Source organism: Struthio camelus, chromosome 7 (assembly GCF_040807025.1).
Source record: "Struthio camelus isolate bStrCam1 chromosome 7, bStrCam1.hap1, whole genome shotgun sequence".
In the NCBI taxonomy this organism is placed as follows: domain Eukaryota; kingdom Metazoa; phylum Chordata; class Aves; order Struthioniformes; family Struthionidae; genus Struthio; species Struthio camelus.
The window spans coordinates 4,023,350-4,040,609 of NC_090948.1; the positions used below are offsets into that span (position 1 = coordinate 4,023,350).

Genomic DNA, 17,260 nt, shown 5'->3' on the forward strand with positions numbered 1-17,260 from the left:
AAAAAATTGCACAAAGTAACTCAAAATTCTTCAAGTATTAATTGGACAAAGGTCACAGAATAACGCAGGTATTTGAGAGACCCAAGCTGTGTACGATGATGTCTCCCACGGGCACTTAATTTGCTTTAGTTCATATAACTAGTGCTTCTAGACGAAGCTTCATTTCTAGTTTTCCAAGGAAAAGTATTTTCCCTACAGAAAAGGGAACTTAAGTAGCCTTCATTTCAGTCAAGAACAAAATCACTGAGGATTTACCTACAAAACAAACAACCCAAAAAAACAAGAAACCCACACTGACCTCACTGAAACCAAGAGTGCAACACGCTCTGCCTTATATGAACAGAGCTGTTTTAATGCTCCCTTTGTATTTTTGAGGATATTTCACACTTCACAAAAAAGAATCAAAAAAAAAAGAATACTTGCCCGCTCTCTCAGTCTGCACTGCAGCAGCCTGGTTCATGTAGAACACCCCAATTTCATTCCTGATATTGCCCATTCTCTTTAGTACCTGTATGTGCTGCTCCGGATTTTGATTTTTTAAATTACTGAAAAGTAATATTTCATAGGCTGCCTCATAACATTTACAGCTGACTGAAAGTTGGCACTCCAAGTCTGTAGACAAGTCAGTAGCCCATGCAAACACTAGAAAATAAAATGCAAACCCGCACATCAAAAAAGTATTTCCAGAACAGCATCAGTCTACAAAAGACTAGAGGAAAACGCCTAATAAGATGACCTACACCAGAAAGTTCCCCCAATTCCTCCAGATAGACAGAATTTACCCATTAAAAATAGTAATCACTTAGGTAGTCATTTTACAATTTCAGGTATGTCATACAATATTTTCAAGAGCTCCTTACAGGCACAATAAGCTTTCTCTAAAGACAATGGAGCTGAAGCATAACAAGCCCTCCTCCATAAATGATATCGGTGCATGGTTTTGAGGAAATAATGAAATTACTTATGTCCATCATACAAATGAATCAGGACTGTCTGATCTTACATCAGCAGTATCGTACCTTGGCAGCTGGATTCTCTGTGAAGACTGTGTAATATCTCCTGATCTTCTTTTGTCTGGTAGTTATATTCTTCAAGATATGCTGCTCTATTATTTGCATTTTGGGCAAGCATTAACTGGGTATCTCCACAGAGGGTTAAACACTGACAAAGAAATACTAATACTTCAGGAAGCATGCTGGCACAGAGGCAACAGTAGGTATCTATCAGAAACAATAAATCCCATAGGTGAGGGAGGGGAGAGAAAAAGCATTAAGCTTCAAAAGATTCGACACAGGCTGAGAATATGACTAGTTCTTTGTTACTTGCCACATTTATTCTCTATATAAAGACTGAGACATTTATTTCTAAACATAACTATTAAAAAAAAAAATCACTTGCTCTACACAGCTAACAGTTTCAAAAGAGTAGCTATTTTGTTCAGGGTGAGCAGTGAATCTGATACATTTGAAATAAATAGGTCAAATCCAGATCTCAGATTTGATTCTAGAAACACTGAAAACAACTGAATTTCTACAGATTAACTGAAGTCAGATATGGCCTGAAAAATGAATTCCTAAAAGGTACGGTCTAAACTGAAAAAATGCTTTGTGAGTTAAAGTGAAGAGAGTTCTTGCTTTTACAAGCCTCCCCCCACCCCCCAAAAACCCCTGCAAATATGGGAGCAAGACAGTAGCACTAAGCTAAGGGCATTTTCTAGTTATTTAGTCTCATAATAATATATAAAATAGCCTGATTTCACTTCTTTAGATTTCCTCAGTAATACTTGGAGATGCTTTTCATTTTACAGGAGTATCCAATTAAGCTGGTGAACAAATTTAGTATTTCTGAAAGTCAGAACATGTTTACACGAAATGAGAAATACCAGGCATTCCCAGAGGGAAAACCATGTGTTTGCAGGGATAGTGCTGAGAACACAGATTACTAGGACACAGATGACCTCACATTGGGACTGACCTCTCCCAGCTCTAGTGCTCTGAAGTACCAGATCTGAGCTCTAAATTCTTCACTCTGCCTGTCAAAATGGAAGTACCTTTCTACCACATGGGGACAAGAGATTTACTGTTCCTAGAGACTTACTCTTCCTAGAGGCTCTCCTCCTGAAAAATGAATTAGACACTTAGTTTAACTGAATATACAGTTGTTGGACTTGTCACTGCAAGCCACTAGGACAAACCACACATAACAGTAGTATTTGACATTATGAAGGGTATATATACACAAAACCCCACAGAGGACAAATACATCCTGGTAACTTACCATGGCACTGCAAAGCTAGTTTGATGTATCGTAATGCTCTCCCATATTTCTGCAGACTCATAGCAGCATCAGATAGAACATAATAAGCCCTTGATGACTTCAAAATGAGCTGAAGTTTCATTTTATACTGCCATGATCCAGGAATCATTCCTGACAGACTGGAATGCTTACCCTTTGGAAATGAGCCCACTAGAACACAAACAAAACCCCATCAATAAGTCTCCTTTCCATAGCATGCGCTAGAGGTCTGACCCAACTTCATTGGTTTATAGGTAGTTTTCAAATTGCTGTTGTAGCTCTGCACAAGTAGAGTACGCCAGCTTGCCTGCTGCTACATTTTTCATCTGCAACACTTGGATCTTTTCCCATACGCTTCACCTGATAGCAGGATATTTGAATAAAGTGAGCGCAAACAGTGTCAATGAGGCTAACCTCTCATCGTCTGAATAGCTTTTGAAACAGTGATGCAATGGCCAAGGCTATTCTGTTACGTGGCAGTAGAAGAGAACGAGATAAAGCCATAAACAAATATTGATTTAGTTAACAGCAAAACTAACATATATTCGGGTTCTGTTGATACAGAACCCATCAGTGGAGGCTTGCTCAACCTGAGACCATCTTCACCACAGAGGGAATGGATAGCCTAGTCCCTCCTACAAGAAGGACCAATGTCTGTCTTTCTCATACTGGTCTTAAGGCATCTTCAGCATAAGATGGAGGTGGTTGCTTCTTTGATGCTGGAGTGGTTATGGTATCAGAAAGAACACGCTGCTGACTTTAAGCTTAGAAGTCTCAAAATCAAAGACCAGAAGTTCCTTTTAAGATTAGAAATTCAGTACTTAACACCTCCCCCCACACACGCCCCCAAAAAGCAAACAAACAATGTCGCCACACTGGAAAAGCAGAAGTCTCTCCCTTATCTTTCATTTATTTTTCTTCTAGGTTGAATTCAATCTTTATGACCCAAAGCAGTACTGTATGGCCACTTCAGGGAAAAACTTCAGAACAGAACTAAAAATCAAGTCAATATTGCACAGATCTTGCACAAAACATTTTGCTCCCCACATTCCCCAGGAAATATTTGTTTCTAAATAGAAAAAGTTAGTATGTGCACATTGTATTTGCCAGCTGGCATGCAGCTGAAATGTGTCATCAGTTCCAAGTTGTGAAGACAGAGCCTGGCTCCAGTAAAGCTGAAGTCAGCACGCTACTCTTGCTGAGCTTGACCTCAATAAAGTTTCTCAGTAGATTTCAGCAAAAGTTAGTCACACAGCCCCCACTAACAGTGCTATGCAGAATTTACACCACTTCAACACAATGCAGCTTTCTGATGGAGTTGTTAAATCCGACAGACACAGACCTGAAATAAAGAACCCTAAGGTATTCGTACATCCCTAAGGTATTTGTACATCTCCAGGTCATTGGCATTCAAATGACAACCATAAAACTGGAAGAGAAACCTGAGAACACTTAAATGACCAACTCAAAAGCAAATTTGTTTATTATTTAGTGATTTTTTTCAAAGGTGAAGAAGAAAGGGAAGAATGAGGAATTCTGGAAATATCTGGAAATATCAAAACGTTTGTTTTGAAAAAAAAAAAAAATCTTTTTATTATCCTTACAGGGCTTACCACTCTGCAGAGAACTCTATTACTTTCAGGATCAGAAAAGGATTCTGTTTCCCAAACCTCCCTTACAGGGTTCCAGAGTAAGACAAAATAGATAATCACTATAGTCTGAAACTTCTGGAGTTTGAGTATTTAAACTTAGACAAAACATCACTCTTTTCCTTGTAGTTCTACAGTTCTGGAAGGACAGCAGGAAACAAAAATAAGATCCTAGTTAACATTTCATACAACCAACTTCCTACATCATGCTCACAGCTGGATTGCTGGATTCGGAACAAACTGTCAGAGAGGAAAAGTTTTCAGAAAAACTGTCAAATGACAAAAAAAAAAGAATGAAGACTGCTTAAAAACAAACCAATAAAAACAACAATCCCCCCACAACTTCAGGGAACCACACACCAAATCTATCAAAACTCAAAATATTAAACCATTACAGAAGTCATTACAAGCCCCATCTAAATAAGACGCAGTAACATTATGCATTTGCTAATAAAAGGGTCTTTGATACGCAAAAATATTCCAACTGTGCTATTCTTTTCATATTTAAAAAGGAATAGACTGTTCTTCAGTTTTGCTTGCATGCTGTATGATTTTTGCTTTTTCCATGGGCAGTGTAATTCGTGAGCTGAGTTTATCATTTTGACAATTAAAATAAAGTAGCAGCAGTTTGCTGTAGCACTGAGAAGGTCTTATTTGCACAACAATACAACTTACTTTTGTCTAAAAATAAGGCCATCTGTTTTTCCAGACACTCAGGACCACCACTGGTGGATTCATCTTCATATTTCAATGGGATTGGGGTGCTGGGGTCAGCTGCAGGAAGGTCACCTTCTTTTTTAATGCTACTGTCAACAGATTTCAAGCCCTGTAGAAAGGAAAAGGACTTGAATTCACCTTGAAAGCAATATTTAGCAAACACAGAACACAAAGAACTAGGTACTTTAAGCAAGGGGAAGTATCAATAGGAAGTTGACAATAAACTTACCTCCAGGACATAACTGAGCACTAGTCTACAACGTTCTTCAGTGCCGTGGCAGACAGGAAATGCACAACTAGGCTTGATAGGGGTGGGAGGGGGAAACAGAGAAAAAATAAAGTTCAAAATACGGAATTTCAATATAACCAGCTAGAAGAAACAAATATGAGTTTGCAGTAAGAGCCATTAATAAAACATTTGAATTCTACACTGAGAAGATCCATAGCAATTTTTTCCCCGTAACTCAGTGAGCAATTCATACACTTGGTCATCATGGTACTATTCACTTGAACATTTCTGCTTAGTCTTTCATGGTAATTCAAAATACAAAGCAAAGGAGAACAGCAGTTTCTACTCCATAATAGTAATTGCAAAAGCAACCAAAGATGGTCTACAAGGCAGGCCAGGAAAAATAAGCGGATTCAATATTATATAGAAATTTTTTCATCCATCTATATATCAAAATAGCCCCTTCATCACCACTGAATGGCTCAGTGGTTGGGAAATTTTTTTTTGCTTTTGTGTTTGTTTTCTTTGGGAGGTGGGGGGGGGGGGGGGAGGGGAGGGACAGCAGAGAGTGGAAAGAAGAAAGGCGAAAACGTAGCGGTCCTGCACCTGTAGAGGTTGATGCATTTTCCAGCTGATGGACCCTGAAGTGTTAAAGATTAAGATAGCAAAAAGAGTTAAAAACAAATCTAGGAAGTCTTGTTCTTTGTTACTCAGTACAAAGAATAGCAAAAAAAAGTGTAATTTTTGACTAATGAGAGTCTTTTCATTTCACAATCAATCATTCTTCATCAACATAGATAATGACAAGTAAAACATAAGGAAAGCAAAGTGCAACTGAGTTTCATCATTGATCTTCCCAGTTTCTCATCTTGCTCTGTTTCGTTATTATAATAATAATGAACAGAAGGTGCTTTGAAGGTAGGAGCATCATAATTCTGTTTATCCGTATATGAGGCACGCTTTTAATGACAGTTTCAGGAGTACTGTCGTTACACTCCAAGCTGTCTCCTTAAAAAACACACACGTGGCCAAAGCAAGTAAAATGTCACCATTTTTGAAAGTTAACTACCACCAAACTGTCTTTTAAATTGAACTGCTGAATTTTGACCAGCTAATGTCGGACAGGCAAATCAGAGAGGGAAATCAAAGACTAAGTCTGTGGATTTGAAAGAAGCAATGTGTCAACAAACTAACGTTACTAACAAAAAACAACAAAAAACCCACCAACAACCTGGGTATTCCTACAATCTTTGGCAATCTACAGCTTTTAAACATGGCCACGATCAATAATCCTTTCTCTATTGCTATTACAGGAATTATATTCCTGTAGATAGCTATGCAGAATCATGCCATAAAAACCACAAGTGCAAGTATAAATCTCCCACACTGTAAAATTCAAAGAGCTGAAGTTTTATGAACTGCTCATGAAGAGCTCCCTGTCCTTCAGACTTCAATTAACCCGATACAAACATATGAAAGACTAAAACAAAATAATAACATAACTGAATTTTGATAGCATAAGCTGTGCTACTCAATTGAAGCTTTGAAAAGCAATCCCCTCCATCCCCTCCAAATCCACAACTTTACTTACTCGTATTCGATGAACGGACTTGTATTTTTCTGGTACTGATAACTCTCCTACCGATTTGATTATAGCCACTGCTTTATTGTCATCTGGTGGATCAGAACTGTTACTGTAAGAACCATTTTCATCACTATCTGGCATTTCTTCTTCTTCTTCTTCACTATAACTTTCATCAGAATTACCATTTATAGGGAAGTCTGTACCATCTTCTTTTTTAGGTTCATCCAGCTGAAAAAGTTCTGATAACATGTAGTTTGCTGAAGCAATAATCTTTTTAAAGAAAAAAGAAAAAAGTTAAACTTTTCTTTTGAGGGACAACATCAGTAATACCTATTTGCCTGTATTGTTTGCTCCCTATCCTAAGACAATAAGTTATTTGATAACCTGTAAATACAGTCTATGGATACACATTGATTTCTGCTCAAGTGATGAATTCTTAACAAAGTTAAGAAAAGAAAAAAAAGTCACTGGCAACAGTATACTGTCAAGAATTTGTGTGCACGCATCCCCTATGGTTAGACCTGTTCACATCCTTTTTCACCCCCCCCCCCCCCAAAGATGAAAATGAAAGGCAAACACTCCGAAGTCTACAGCACAACCTGCCTCTTTGGGCCTTCTGCCTATTCAGACACTCCAGAAGACCTTTCAGGGTCTTCAGCTCTTATTTTGCAAATGAGGGCACATAGGTGCAAATCAGGGAATATAGGCCACCTGTCCCAAGATGCACACCCCAATTTTTCTTATTTTTTTATTTTTATTTTTTAAGTTTTTTGAAGTAAGGGCAGCTCTTCACCCTTATTGACTTCATTTAAGCTTCTTCCTGACCTATTCCTTATTTATCAGCCTCTTTTGAGTTTTACAGATTTTCCCCAAACTGCAGTTGTGCTGCCTTCCAGAAAAGCTTCCACCTTCTCCACTTTCTCCCTGTCCAGGCAAGACAGGTAACATCTGCCATTAAAAATAAGACAACAATAACTGCAGCATTTTCTTAGTCTAAGCTTAGGAGATACATTTTTCCCTGGAGTGCCGTTGTACAGAGGAAAATAGGGAAGTAACGGACACTATGTTCTGCCAGGGCTGAGCATTCTGGGGGGTCTGCGTTTCATTTCTTCCTGCTTCAGACTTCTTAAATTCTTAATTTTACTGATCTGTGTACTTTAATATTATGCATTTTCAGAGATTCAAAATACTTTGATGAATGATAAGATATTAGATAGGACAATTAAAAGCTATTCTGTAGCAGCAGCAACATCCACAGTACTATTTAAGATTTCAAACAGGATCTCAAACAGGACTTCAGAGCTCTGGGAAGGGTGGTGAAGGGTCTGGGAGCCCAGGTTGTTTTCTCCTCAATCTTGCCTGTGAGGGGGAAGGACAGGAGGAGGAGTAGACGAGTTTTCCAAGTTAACAGCTGGCTGCGCCGCTGGTGTTGGCAACAGGGCTTTGGTTTCTATGACCGTGGGACCCTGTTTGAAGATCAACAGCTGATGGGGAGCGATGGGATCCACCTTACCAAGCGGGGCACGCGTGTCTTTGCCAACAGATTGGCCAGCCTGGTACGGAGGGCTTTAAACTAGGCAAGATGGGGGAAGGGGAGTGGTATAGTGGCAGGGGAGTCAGTAAAACACCGCTCAAGTCAGGATGCCTCCAGCGGGTGCATACAGCCAGGGGAGACAGCATGCAACGTGGCTATGGAGGATGCTCTTGCACCTCTCCTGGGAAGCCTGCGTGCTTGACTGGCTCTCTGAAATGCCTGTATACCAATGCACGCAGCATGGGGAATAAGCAGGAAGAGTTAGAGATCTGTGTGCGGTCGCAGGGCCATGATCTCATTGCAGTGACAGAGACATGGTGGGATAGTTCACATGACTGGGATGCTGTCATGGATGGCTATGTGCTTTTTAGGAAAGACAGGCCAGGAAGGCGAGGTGGTGGAGTTGCTCTTTATGTGAGGGAGCAACTAGAATGTCTGGAGCTCTGCCTCGGGGTGGATGAAGAGCAAGTTGAGAGCCTATGGGTAAGGATTAAAGGGCAGGGTAACATGGGTGATACTGTGGAGGGGGTCTACTACAGGCCACCTGACCAGGAGGAAGTCGTCGATAAGGCCTTCTACCGACAGCTGGAAGTAGCCTCACGATCACAGGCCCTGGTTCTCATGGGAGACTTCAACCACCCTGACATCTGTTGGCAAGACAGCACAGCTAGGCACAAACAGTCAAAGAGGTTCCTGCAAAGCATTGATGATAATTTCTTGACTCAGGTGGTGGAGACGCCAACGAGGAGAGGTGCAATGCTAGACCTTGTACTAACAAACAAAGAAGGTCTAGTTGGAGAGGTGAAGGTTGGGGGCAGCCTTGGCTGCAGTGACCATGAGATGGTGGAGTTCAGGATCCTGCGAGGAGGGAGCAGGACAATGAGTAGGATTGCAACGCTGGACTTCAGGAGAGCTGACTTTGGCCTCTTCAGGGACCTACTTAGGGGAATCTCCTGGGGTAGGGCCCTAGAAGGAAGAGGGGTCCAAGAAAGCTGGTTAATATTCAAGCATCACTTCCTCCAGGCTCAAGATCAGTGCATCCCTCTGAGGAAGAAGTCGAGCAAAGCAGGCAGGAGACCTGCCTGGATGAGCAAGGAACTCCTGGCCAAACTCCAGCAGAAGAAGGAAGTGTACAGAATGTGGAAAAGGGGCCAGGCCACTTGGGAGGAATACAGGGACGTTGTCAGAGCGTGCAGGGATGCGACAAGGAAGGCTAAGGCCCAGCTGGAATTAAATCTGGCAAGGGATGTCAAGGACAACAAGAAGGCCTTCTTCAAATACATCAATAGCAAAAGGAAGACTAGGGAAAACGTGGGCCCGCTGCTGAATGGGGCGGGTGCCCTGGTGACAAAGGATACAGAGAAGGCAGAGTTATTGAATGCTGCCTTTGCTTCAGTCTTCACTGCTAAGGCCAGTCCTGAGGAATTCCAGACCTTGGAGACAAGAGAGGAAGGCTGGAGAAAGGAAGACTCTCCCTTGGTTGAGGAGGATCAGGTTAGAGATCTTTTGTCCAAACTGGACATCCATAAATCCATGGGCCCCGATGGGATGCACCCACGAGTGCTGAGGGAGCTGGCGGATGTTATCGCTAGGCCACTCTCCATCATCTTGGAAAGGTCCTGGAGATCAGGAGAGGTGCCTGAGGACTGGAAGAAAGCCAACGTCACCCCACTCTTCCAAAAGGGCAAGAAGGAGGAGCCAGGAAACTACAGGCCTGTCAGCCTCACCTCCATCCCTGGAAAGGTGATGGAACAGCTCCTCCTGGAGGTCCTCACTAAGCATCTGGAGGACAAGAAGGTGATCAGGAGTAGTCAGCATGGATTCACCAAAGGGAAATCATGCTTGAGCAATCTGATAGCCTTCTATGATGGAATGACTGGCTGGGTAGAGGAGGGCAGAGCAGTGGATGTTGTCTACCTGGACTTCAGCAAGGCTTTGGACACTGTCTCCCGTCACATCCTCCTAGGTAAGCTCAGGAAGCGTGGGCTGGATGAGTGGCCAGTGAGGCGGATTGAGAGCTGGCTGGATGGCCGAGCTCAGAGGGTTGTGGTGAATGGTGCAGAGTCAAGTTGGAGGCCTGTGGCTAGTGGTGTCCCCCAGGGGTCAGTCCTGGGTCCAGTCTTGTTCAATATATTCATCAGTGACCTGGAGGAAGGGACAGAGTGCACCCTCAGCAAGTTTGCTGATGATACTAAACCGGGGGGAGAGGCTAACACAGCAGAAGACTGTGCTGCCCTTCAGAGGCACCTGGACAGGCTGGAGAGGTGGGCGGAGAGGAACCTCATGAAGTTCAACAAAGGCAAGTGCAAGGTCCTGCACCTAGGCAGGAATAACCCCATGCACCAGTACAGGTTGGGGGTTGACCTCCTGGAAAGCAGCTCTGCAGAGAAGGACCTGGGAGTGCTGGTGGACAACAAGTTGACCATGAGCCAGCAGTGTGCCCTTGTGGCCAAGAAGGCCAATGGTCTCCTGGGGTGCATTAGGCAGAGTGTTGCCAGCAGGTGGAGGGAGGTGATCCTGCCCCTCTCCTCAGCCCTGGGGAGGCCTCACCTGGAGTACTGTGTCCAGTTCTGGGCTCCCCAGTACAAGAGAGACATGGCACTCCTGGAGAGAGTCCAGCGGAGGGCTACCAAGATGATTAGAGGGCTGGAGCACCTCTCCTAGGAAGAAAGACTGCAAAAGCTGGGCCTGTTCAGCCTGGAGAAGAGAAGACTGAAAGGGGATCTCATCAACGTGTACAAGTATCTGAAGGGGGAGTGTCAAGAGGATGAGGCCAGCCTCTTCTCCGTGGTGCCCAGCAACAGGACAAGAGGCAATGGGCAGAAACTGAACCACAGGAAGTTCCATCTGAACCTGAGAAAGAACTTCTTCACTGTGAGGGTGACACAGCATTGGAACAGGTTGCCCAGAGAGGTGGTGGAGTCTCCTTTGCTGGATATATTCAAAACCCGTCTGGATGTGATCCTGGGCAACATGCTCTAGGTGACCCTGCTTGAACAGGGAGGTTGGACTAGATGATCTCCAGAGGTCCCATCCAACCTAAACGATTCTGTGATTCTGTGATTTAGAGCATGGAGTCAATTTCAACTTCTTAAAATCAAGAAATAAAGGATTGAAGCTAAAATTCAGATGTCAAATAGGATACCAGGGCACATAAGTTGTAGAGGTAACTGTAGCTTGATTTTGGTAGTGAGTTACAGACACAAAACCATACAATAAGTCAGGATAAATACAATACACACTAGTGACAGCCAAAACAAACAAGCGTCTCCCACCCCTTACTCCTTTCTTCAGGCTTGTTTTTCTAAGAAACAAAAAAGCTCCTTTTGATAGAAATAGTTCAAAGACAGCCCAAGAAAGATCTGCTGCAAGAGCACTGCTATATTTACATCTATCCTAGCATGAATTAACAAAGTGTATGCAGCCTGCCACTGAACAGTAGTAAAAAGAAAAAGACTAATGAGCTTAACAAATAGCCTCATTAGTCTTAAGAGGACTCTGTTAGTCCTCTTAAGTCTATTCCTATTAAGGAATAGAGTAACTCCAATCGACTTCCTTCTGGGTATTTAGTCTCAACAAGGAACATAAGGATATAGAAACAGAAGAAAAAAAACCAAACACTCAAATCAAGCAAACAGTTTTATCTATTTCTTTTCTTCACATGAAGTTGATCCCTACCAACAGGCTGCTGTCACAACTCAGTTCTCACTTGAAAGGCTATATACTTTGAGCTATTAAAAAAGTAGTCATTTTAAGATCTTTTCTCTCTCAAGTTTACTTGAGGTCTGAACTCTTACTCAGAAAGCTCTCAAATTCTTACCACAAGAGGACATCGATGAGTCCGACTGCATCAAGGTCACTAGAAAATCTGGACCAGATCAAGCAAAAAAATAAAAGCAGGTCATTTCAAGACTTGCTGTTAGGCACTCAGTCCCCAAATTAGAATGCACCATCTTACATTAGATGCTTAGGCTCCACCTTAAATTACTAAATCCTTTGTACCTTGAGGATTACGCAAACACTAAGTAATAGCTTTCAGGTGTGACGCTTTGGATTTCAGCACTTGAAGTGGGATCTGACTGCCAAGGAGACTTTCATTATTGCTCAATACACACATGAAGTAATTATGCTGGGGCATAATTTCTAGAATTAACTCAAGTTATTTTTACAGTGAGATCTCTTGCTTTTGAGCTGTACTTTTTACTAATACCAAGCAAGCATTGAGTAAATAACTTTTAATCCTCTCCCTTGGGGCTCATCTGTGGGATATTAAGTCCTGCCTTTTACATCTTGAATATTCCAAATAATTCTATCCAGACAAACGTGTTAAGACTAACTTCTAAAACACAGCAAGAGGGTAGCCTAAGAGAAGCCAGCCACCAAAAAACAAAACCAACAGCCACCACTACTCCCTGTGTTCACAATCCTTTCTTCCACTTCCTATTTTCCCACTCTTCATTTTTGACAGCTCAAGAAAGATATTACAGTCAATACCAGAGCTAGAAACTGAAATCTTCTTCATAGTGATGGCATGTTTACTTACAGGTTCTGGTTCTGCTAAAAAGGCACATACTAGCTTCTGGTTCTGCTGGAGTCTAGTGACACCAGACCAGAATTCAGTTTGACAATTTCATACAACATGGAAGTAAGATACTAGTTCTTCATAATAGCACTATCACATCACATAAGCCATGTTAAGTAACCTTCCACCAGGATAACAACCTTTTGGCATTAGACATTTGCCTGAACTATCAGCTAAACATAAGTCTTATGTTTCTTGCATATTTTGGAGGGTTTTTTGCAGAGGTGAAAACAAAAAATGCATAAAATGAGTTATTCTACCATTTCCCTCAAGCAATATAAAAGCTGCACAGGCAAAGAAGGCCAGCACTGTCCAAGAACATGAGTTCAATTCAGCTCCGATAAGCAGTCTCTGCTGTCATAGTAAAAAAGGTATTTAAGGAGTTCAAAATCCCATGCGGGAAAAGGCAAGCTAATGAATTCAGGCAAGCCTGCCTGAATTCAGAAGAGAATAAAAACTGGTAAAAAATGAATATTACCTGTTCTAAGAACCTGTATGTCACAAAAGGCAAACGTGAGGAAGATTGCAAGTAAGAACACTTTGTACAATTTCAAGAACTTTTCAAAACTTTAGAAGCAATCCATAAAATACTTATGCATCTAGTGAATATATGCCTTATCTCCTCCTTGTAACCCATTCTAAATGCAAGTCAGATTTTGGCATTAAGTTTCAGTTAAAAACAGATTAAATCCAGACCAATTGAATGTAAATTAAATTATATTTTGGATTAGATTTGAAGTTCAATAGCTTTCCAGATGATTTCTTTTTGAAAGTTGTGATCTGTTGTCTATAAAGAGTAAAAAGGTTAAGTTACTATGTCATTCTATCACAGTCTGCATAAAGCAATTACTACCCGATCAGCTTCCAATTCTGCTGCACTATGCCAGTTTACTTTTTTGGTTAAATACTTTAATATTCTCTTACTACTCTGAACAGATTTCTCAATTTAAGATAAGCTACAGATTGTGAACAGACTTCACAGTGAAGATCCAAAAGAGAGTGAGACATATCCTATTATCTTCTGCTACTAAAAGGGAAGCTAGCACGTCTGGTAGCAGCGATACCTAAGTTTGGACACACACTCCTTTACTCCCCTAAACTTGAATCAACTGCCCATCTTTCACAGCTGTTGGATTCTGGTTTGTTAGAAAAGAAAGTCAAATACCTGGAATAAAGCAGATTAACATAGCTTTATCTCAGACATTTTCAGTGCCTTTCTTACTGCTTTTAAATACGTGCGCTGTCTCAGGCTATTGAGGGGTAACACAACGATCAAGAGTGTGAGGTTCTTTTTCTGACTCTCCCATCTATTCGCCCCAAGAATCACTTCACATCCCAGCCTCTATTTCTTTCTCCTACTTGCTGAGCTTATTTATTTAGATATTTTGCTCTTTAGCCAAAGTCTGCTTCGATAACTGTTTCTACAGCTTCCAAACACAAAAGGGCTCTGACAGAACAATATCAAGAGAGCTTATCTAGTAACAAGTTTCTTCTTAGGGCAGATGACTTGCACAGCAATGAAGGTCAGTGGAGGCTACTACTAAAAGAAATAAAACATAAGTTCTTGGGTACATAAAGAGCACACCTGTTACCTCAGATAAAGACAGCAAGATCAACCCATTAATTCCTAAAACATGCTATTCTGGTATTAGTGCCTATTGGGCAAGGGGAGGAAGAAGCACTGCACAGGACATTAGTGTAGATATTTTGATGAGAGCTTCTCCATTATATTCACATAAAGCTACAAGAAAACATAACCCTTACTTGAGGATGTCTGCCATTATCCAGTAACTTCAGACAATTAAGGAGCAAAGTTCTGATAGTGCCATAGTGCTTCTTATTCTGGTTCTTTTTCAGCATCATATTGCAAGCAACTCTAGAAGAAATTGAACAAAATTGTAACTCCTGCATAATTTCTTCAGGTTAGAAGAAAAAAGCTTCAAGCAACATGATCACAAAAGTAGGCCTCCCTAAACGTTTTGAAAGGTCTACAGGCCTTGACCAATAAAAGCATAGTTTACATGGCAAAATAGTGAAAAGGGGAAATTCTTTTTTGATTCAGTGAGGGTGGCTTACCATTCTTGTGCATAAAAGAATATATTTCCATTTCATAATAAGTTTTGGGCTGTAGATGTGGAACTGCACCTAAGAACTAAACGTTATGACAAAAATCATAAAAACTCACTTGTACAGAAGAATTGCCACGGGCATTGTAAAAGGGTTTTGGTATTTGTCTTCTGTTTCTTCACAAAGAGTGGTTAGGTCATATAGCTTTACTATATCACTCCCACTTGCTGAAAGGTAAGATCTTTAGTTAATCACCATGACATTAAAAAACGCCATGAGCTCTATCTTATTGATCTAAATCTACCTACCCTTAAATAACCAATAAGTATGTCCTTCTTTGGTGCAATTTGATTTCAGGAAAGATAATATATTTTGAGCAATATCCTTTATCACTTTGGTAGAGAAATTTGAGTTTTCTAAATTGGGAATATCTTCAGTCTTGATCATTTCATATTTCTGTAGGGAACATATTTTAAAACTCAAGTTCAGTAGTTTTTTGTTTTGTTTTTTGACCAATCCCCCCCACCCTGATCTGCAGATAAGCAGCTTTTGTCACCTAAGAGAAAACAAAGTCTATTATTGTGACACAGTAACGATTTTGTCAGAATAAATTGAGTTCATTCTATGATTTACTTATTTTAAAAGTAAGGGTATCCTAATTACATCACTGAAAAGTTTCAAAAAGGACTCAGTGTTATGACACGCTTAAGGTAAACAGTGGGGAAAAAAAGATGAAAAATGGTGAAGGTGCAATTTCTAGTGTAATTATTTCAACAAAACAACCTAACCAATAACATGCTACCAGATACGACAGATAAACCCATATGGGTTTTTGTGCTCTATCGTTAAATAGTAAATACAAACAAAAAACTTAAAAAAAGAAGTGCACCTGTCTTGCCAAGTGAACACTACAGATTTTAAAATGCAAAAAACATTTCTGCTGGTACACATATATTTTTTATTTCTGTCTCAATTATACGTATCCAACAGGAGAGGTGGGAATCTTATGTGCATGGAAGGGAGAAAAAGAAAACTCAATATTTTTGGATGACTAATGCAAGTTGTGGATCTGCTTCATGTTCCACAATAAAGAATTCTTGTAATCTTTTTGTCAGAATGGTCAAGATTAGAAAGATCTGTTAGTACTGGACAGATTTCAGAAACTAAAGAATTGATAAAGTAGGCGTAATGCAAAGAGGTAAGCTTACCTGAACAATTCCATTAACGTGAAAGCACATCACAAGCTCTGGGACGTTGCATATTAAGTTGTCCAGCCAATAGTCAATTCCCGTTAGCACGTTTATTGGCTTGTTGTTATCCCTAAAAACAAACGTTTCTAGTCTTCGCTTGCTCTTCATAAAAGATTAGGATACGTTTACTTCTGAGATTTAGATTTTTAAGGCACCTGAGAGTATACTGATCCGCAAATAATTTCTGAATTGTTACATTTTAAAGAAGCAAACCAAGGAGTTATATCAAACAGATGTACCAATCGATATCTTCGACTACAACGGAATACACTCACATTCCCTCAGCAGATTGGATTTTTTGCCCACACTTAACTGAAACTGTAACAAGCTTCACCCCATGCTACAACCAAGATAATAAGTACTTAAGAAGTTAAAGAAATGGTAGCCTTAGCTGCAACTAAGCATAGTGTAAGGCTTCTCATAGACTTTCAAAAATTCCTTGCAAAGCAGGTTACTGTTAATTGCTAGATGCATCTTAGAAAGTGACAAAATGACATCAAGCAATTACAAAAGCTTCAAGTTTTGCTCATTCTTGGCCTCTGCACTGGCAGAAACAGAAAGACCACTAACCAAGTAATCAACGTGAAATATTAATGAACAGTAAGACAGGTAGAATGTAGAAGCATTATAGTTACAAGCTAAGTATTCATGAAGCACCCAACCAGCAGTTACTGATATTCAGAACGCCAATAAGAAATATTACTTCCTTCTTTTATAAAAACAGTAATAAAGCACAGGTTAGAGCACTTCTGTAAATCTGGTTCTTAAACCTAAATACTTGCATTAAAGTCGGCAAAGGTTGCTAACAGACAGTGCTTCAAATCAGAATTAAGCACAGAGTCAGAAAGCCGCAAAGCATATCATCAAGTCCCAGTGCAGCAGCATGGCTGTCGGATTGTTTCTGATTTCCACTGCTTTATAATGCCATTGCCATTTAAGTTTAGAGAATTAATTTTATTCTTTAAGCTGCACATAAAAAGTAAGAGTCAACAAAACAAAATGCAGATAGCTCAACAGAAAAGCAACGTAACAAGTCAGTCAAGAGGGGCATAGACACATATATCTCAGTAACATCAAAAATCACCTGAGACGCAAGCTCACAGCAGGGTATCTCCCACCTCCAAATATAGGCATATTTGATCCTACTAACATGTGGATATCTTCAAAGGTCCACAAGATGTTACGAACAAAGTCATTTTTAAGTCCCTTCATTAAGAGAAAAAATTGCTCTATAAATCATTATTATAAAAACATGTTCTCAATGACAGTCTGCAGAGTTACAAGAAAGCAAGATGCAAAAGCAGCAAATAAAAGACAGCACATAATGAACTATACTATGCAATCACATTAAC

The 17,260-nt window shown here is 40.4% G+C and overlaps 1 protein-coding gene across 1 annotated transcript in view; it reads right to left on the reverse strand.

The window, feature by feature from the left end:
* The window catches only part of EDRF1 (erythroid differentiation regulatory factor 1), a 39,809-nt gene that overhangs the window by 15,735 nt on the left and 6,814 nt on the right, over nt 1-17,260 (reverse strand). The window contains exons 8-18 of the mRNA XM_068951455.1: nt 16,993-17,114; nt 15,867-15,978; nt 14,967-15,114; nt 14,777-14,885; nt 14,356-14,467; nt 6,482-6,745; nt 4,891-4,962; nt 4,620-4,770; nt 2,278-2,466; nt 1,020-1,220; nt 424-642 (exon numbers count right to left, since the gene is read on the reverse strand). Coding sequence (XP_068807556.1) covers nt 424-642; nt 1,020-1,220; nt 2,278-2,466; nt 4,620-4,770; nt 4,891-4,962; nt 6,482-6,745; nt 14,356-14,467; nt 14,777-14,885; nt 14,967-15,114; nt 15,867-15,978; nt 16,993-17,114 — 1,699 coding nt within the window. The remainder of the gene's footprint in view (nt 1-423; nt 643-1,019; nt 1,221-2,277; nt 2,467-4,619; nt 4,771-4,890; nt 4,963-6,481; nt 6,746-14,355; nt 14,468-14,776; nt 14,886-14,966; nt 15,115-15,866; nt 15,979-16,992; nt 17,115-17,260) is intronic.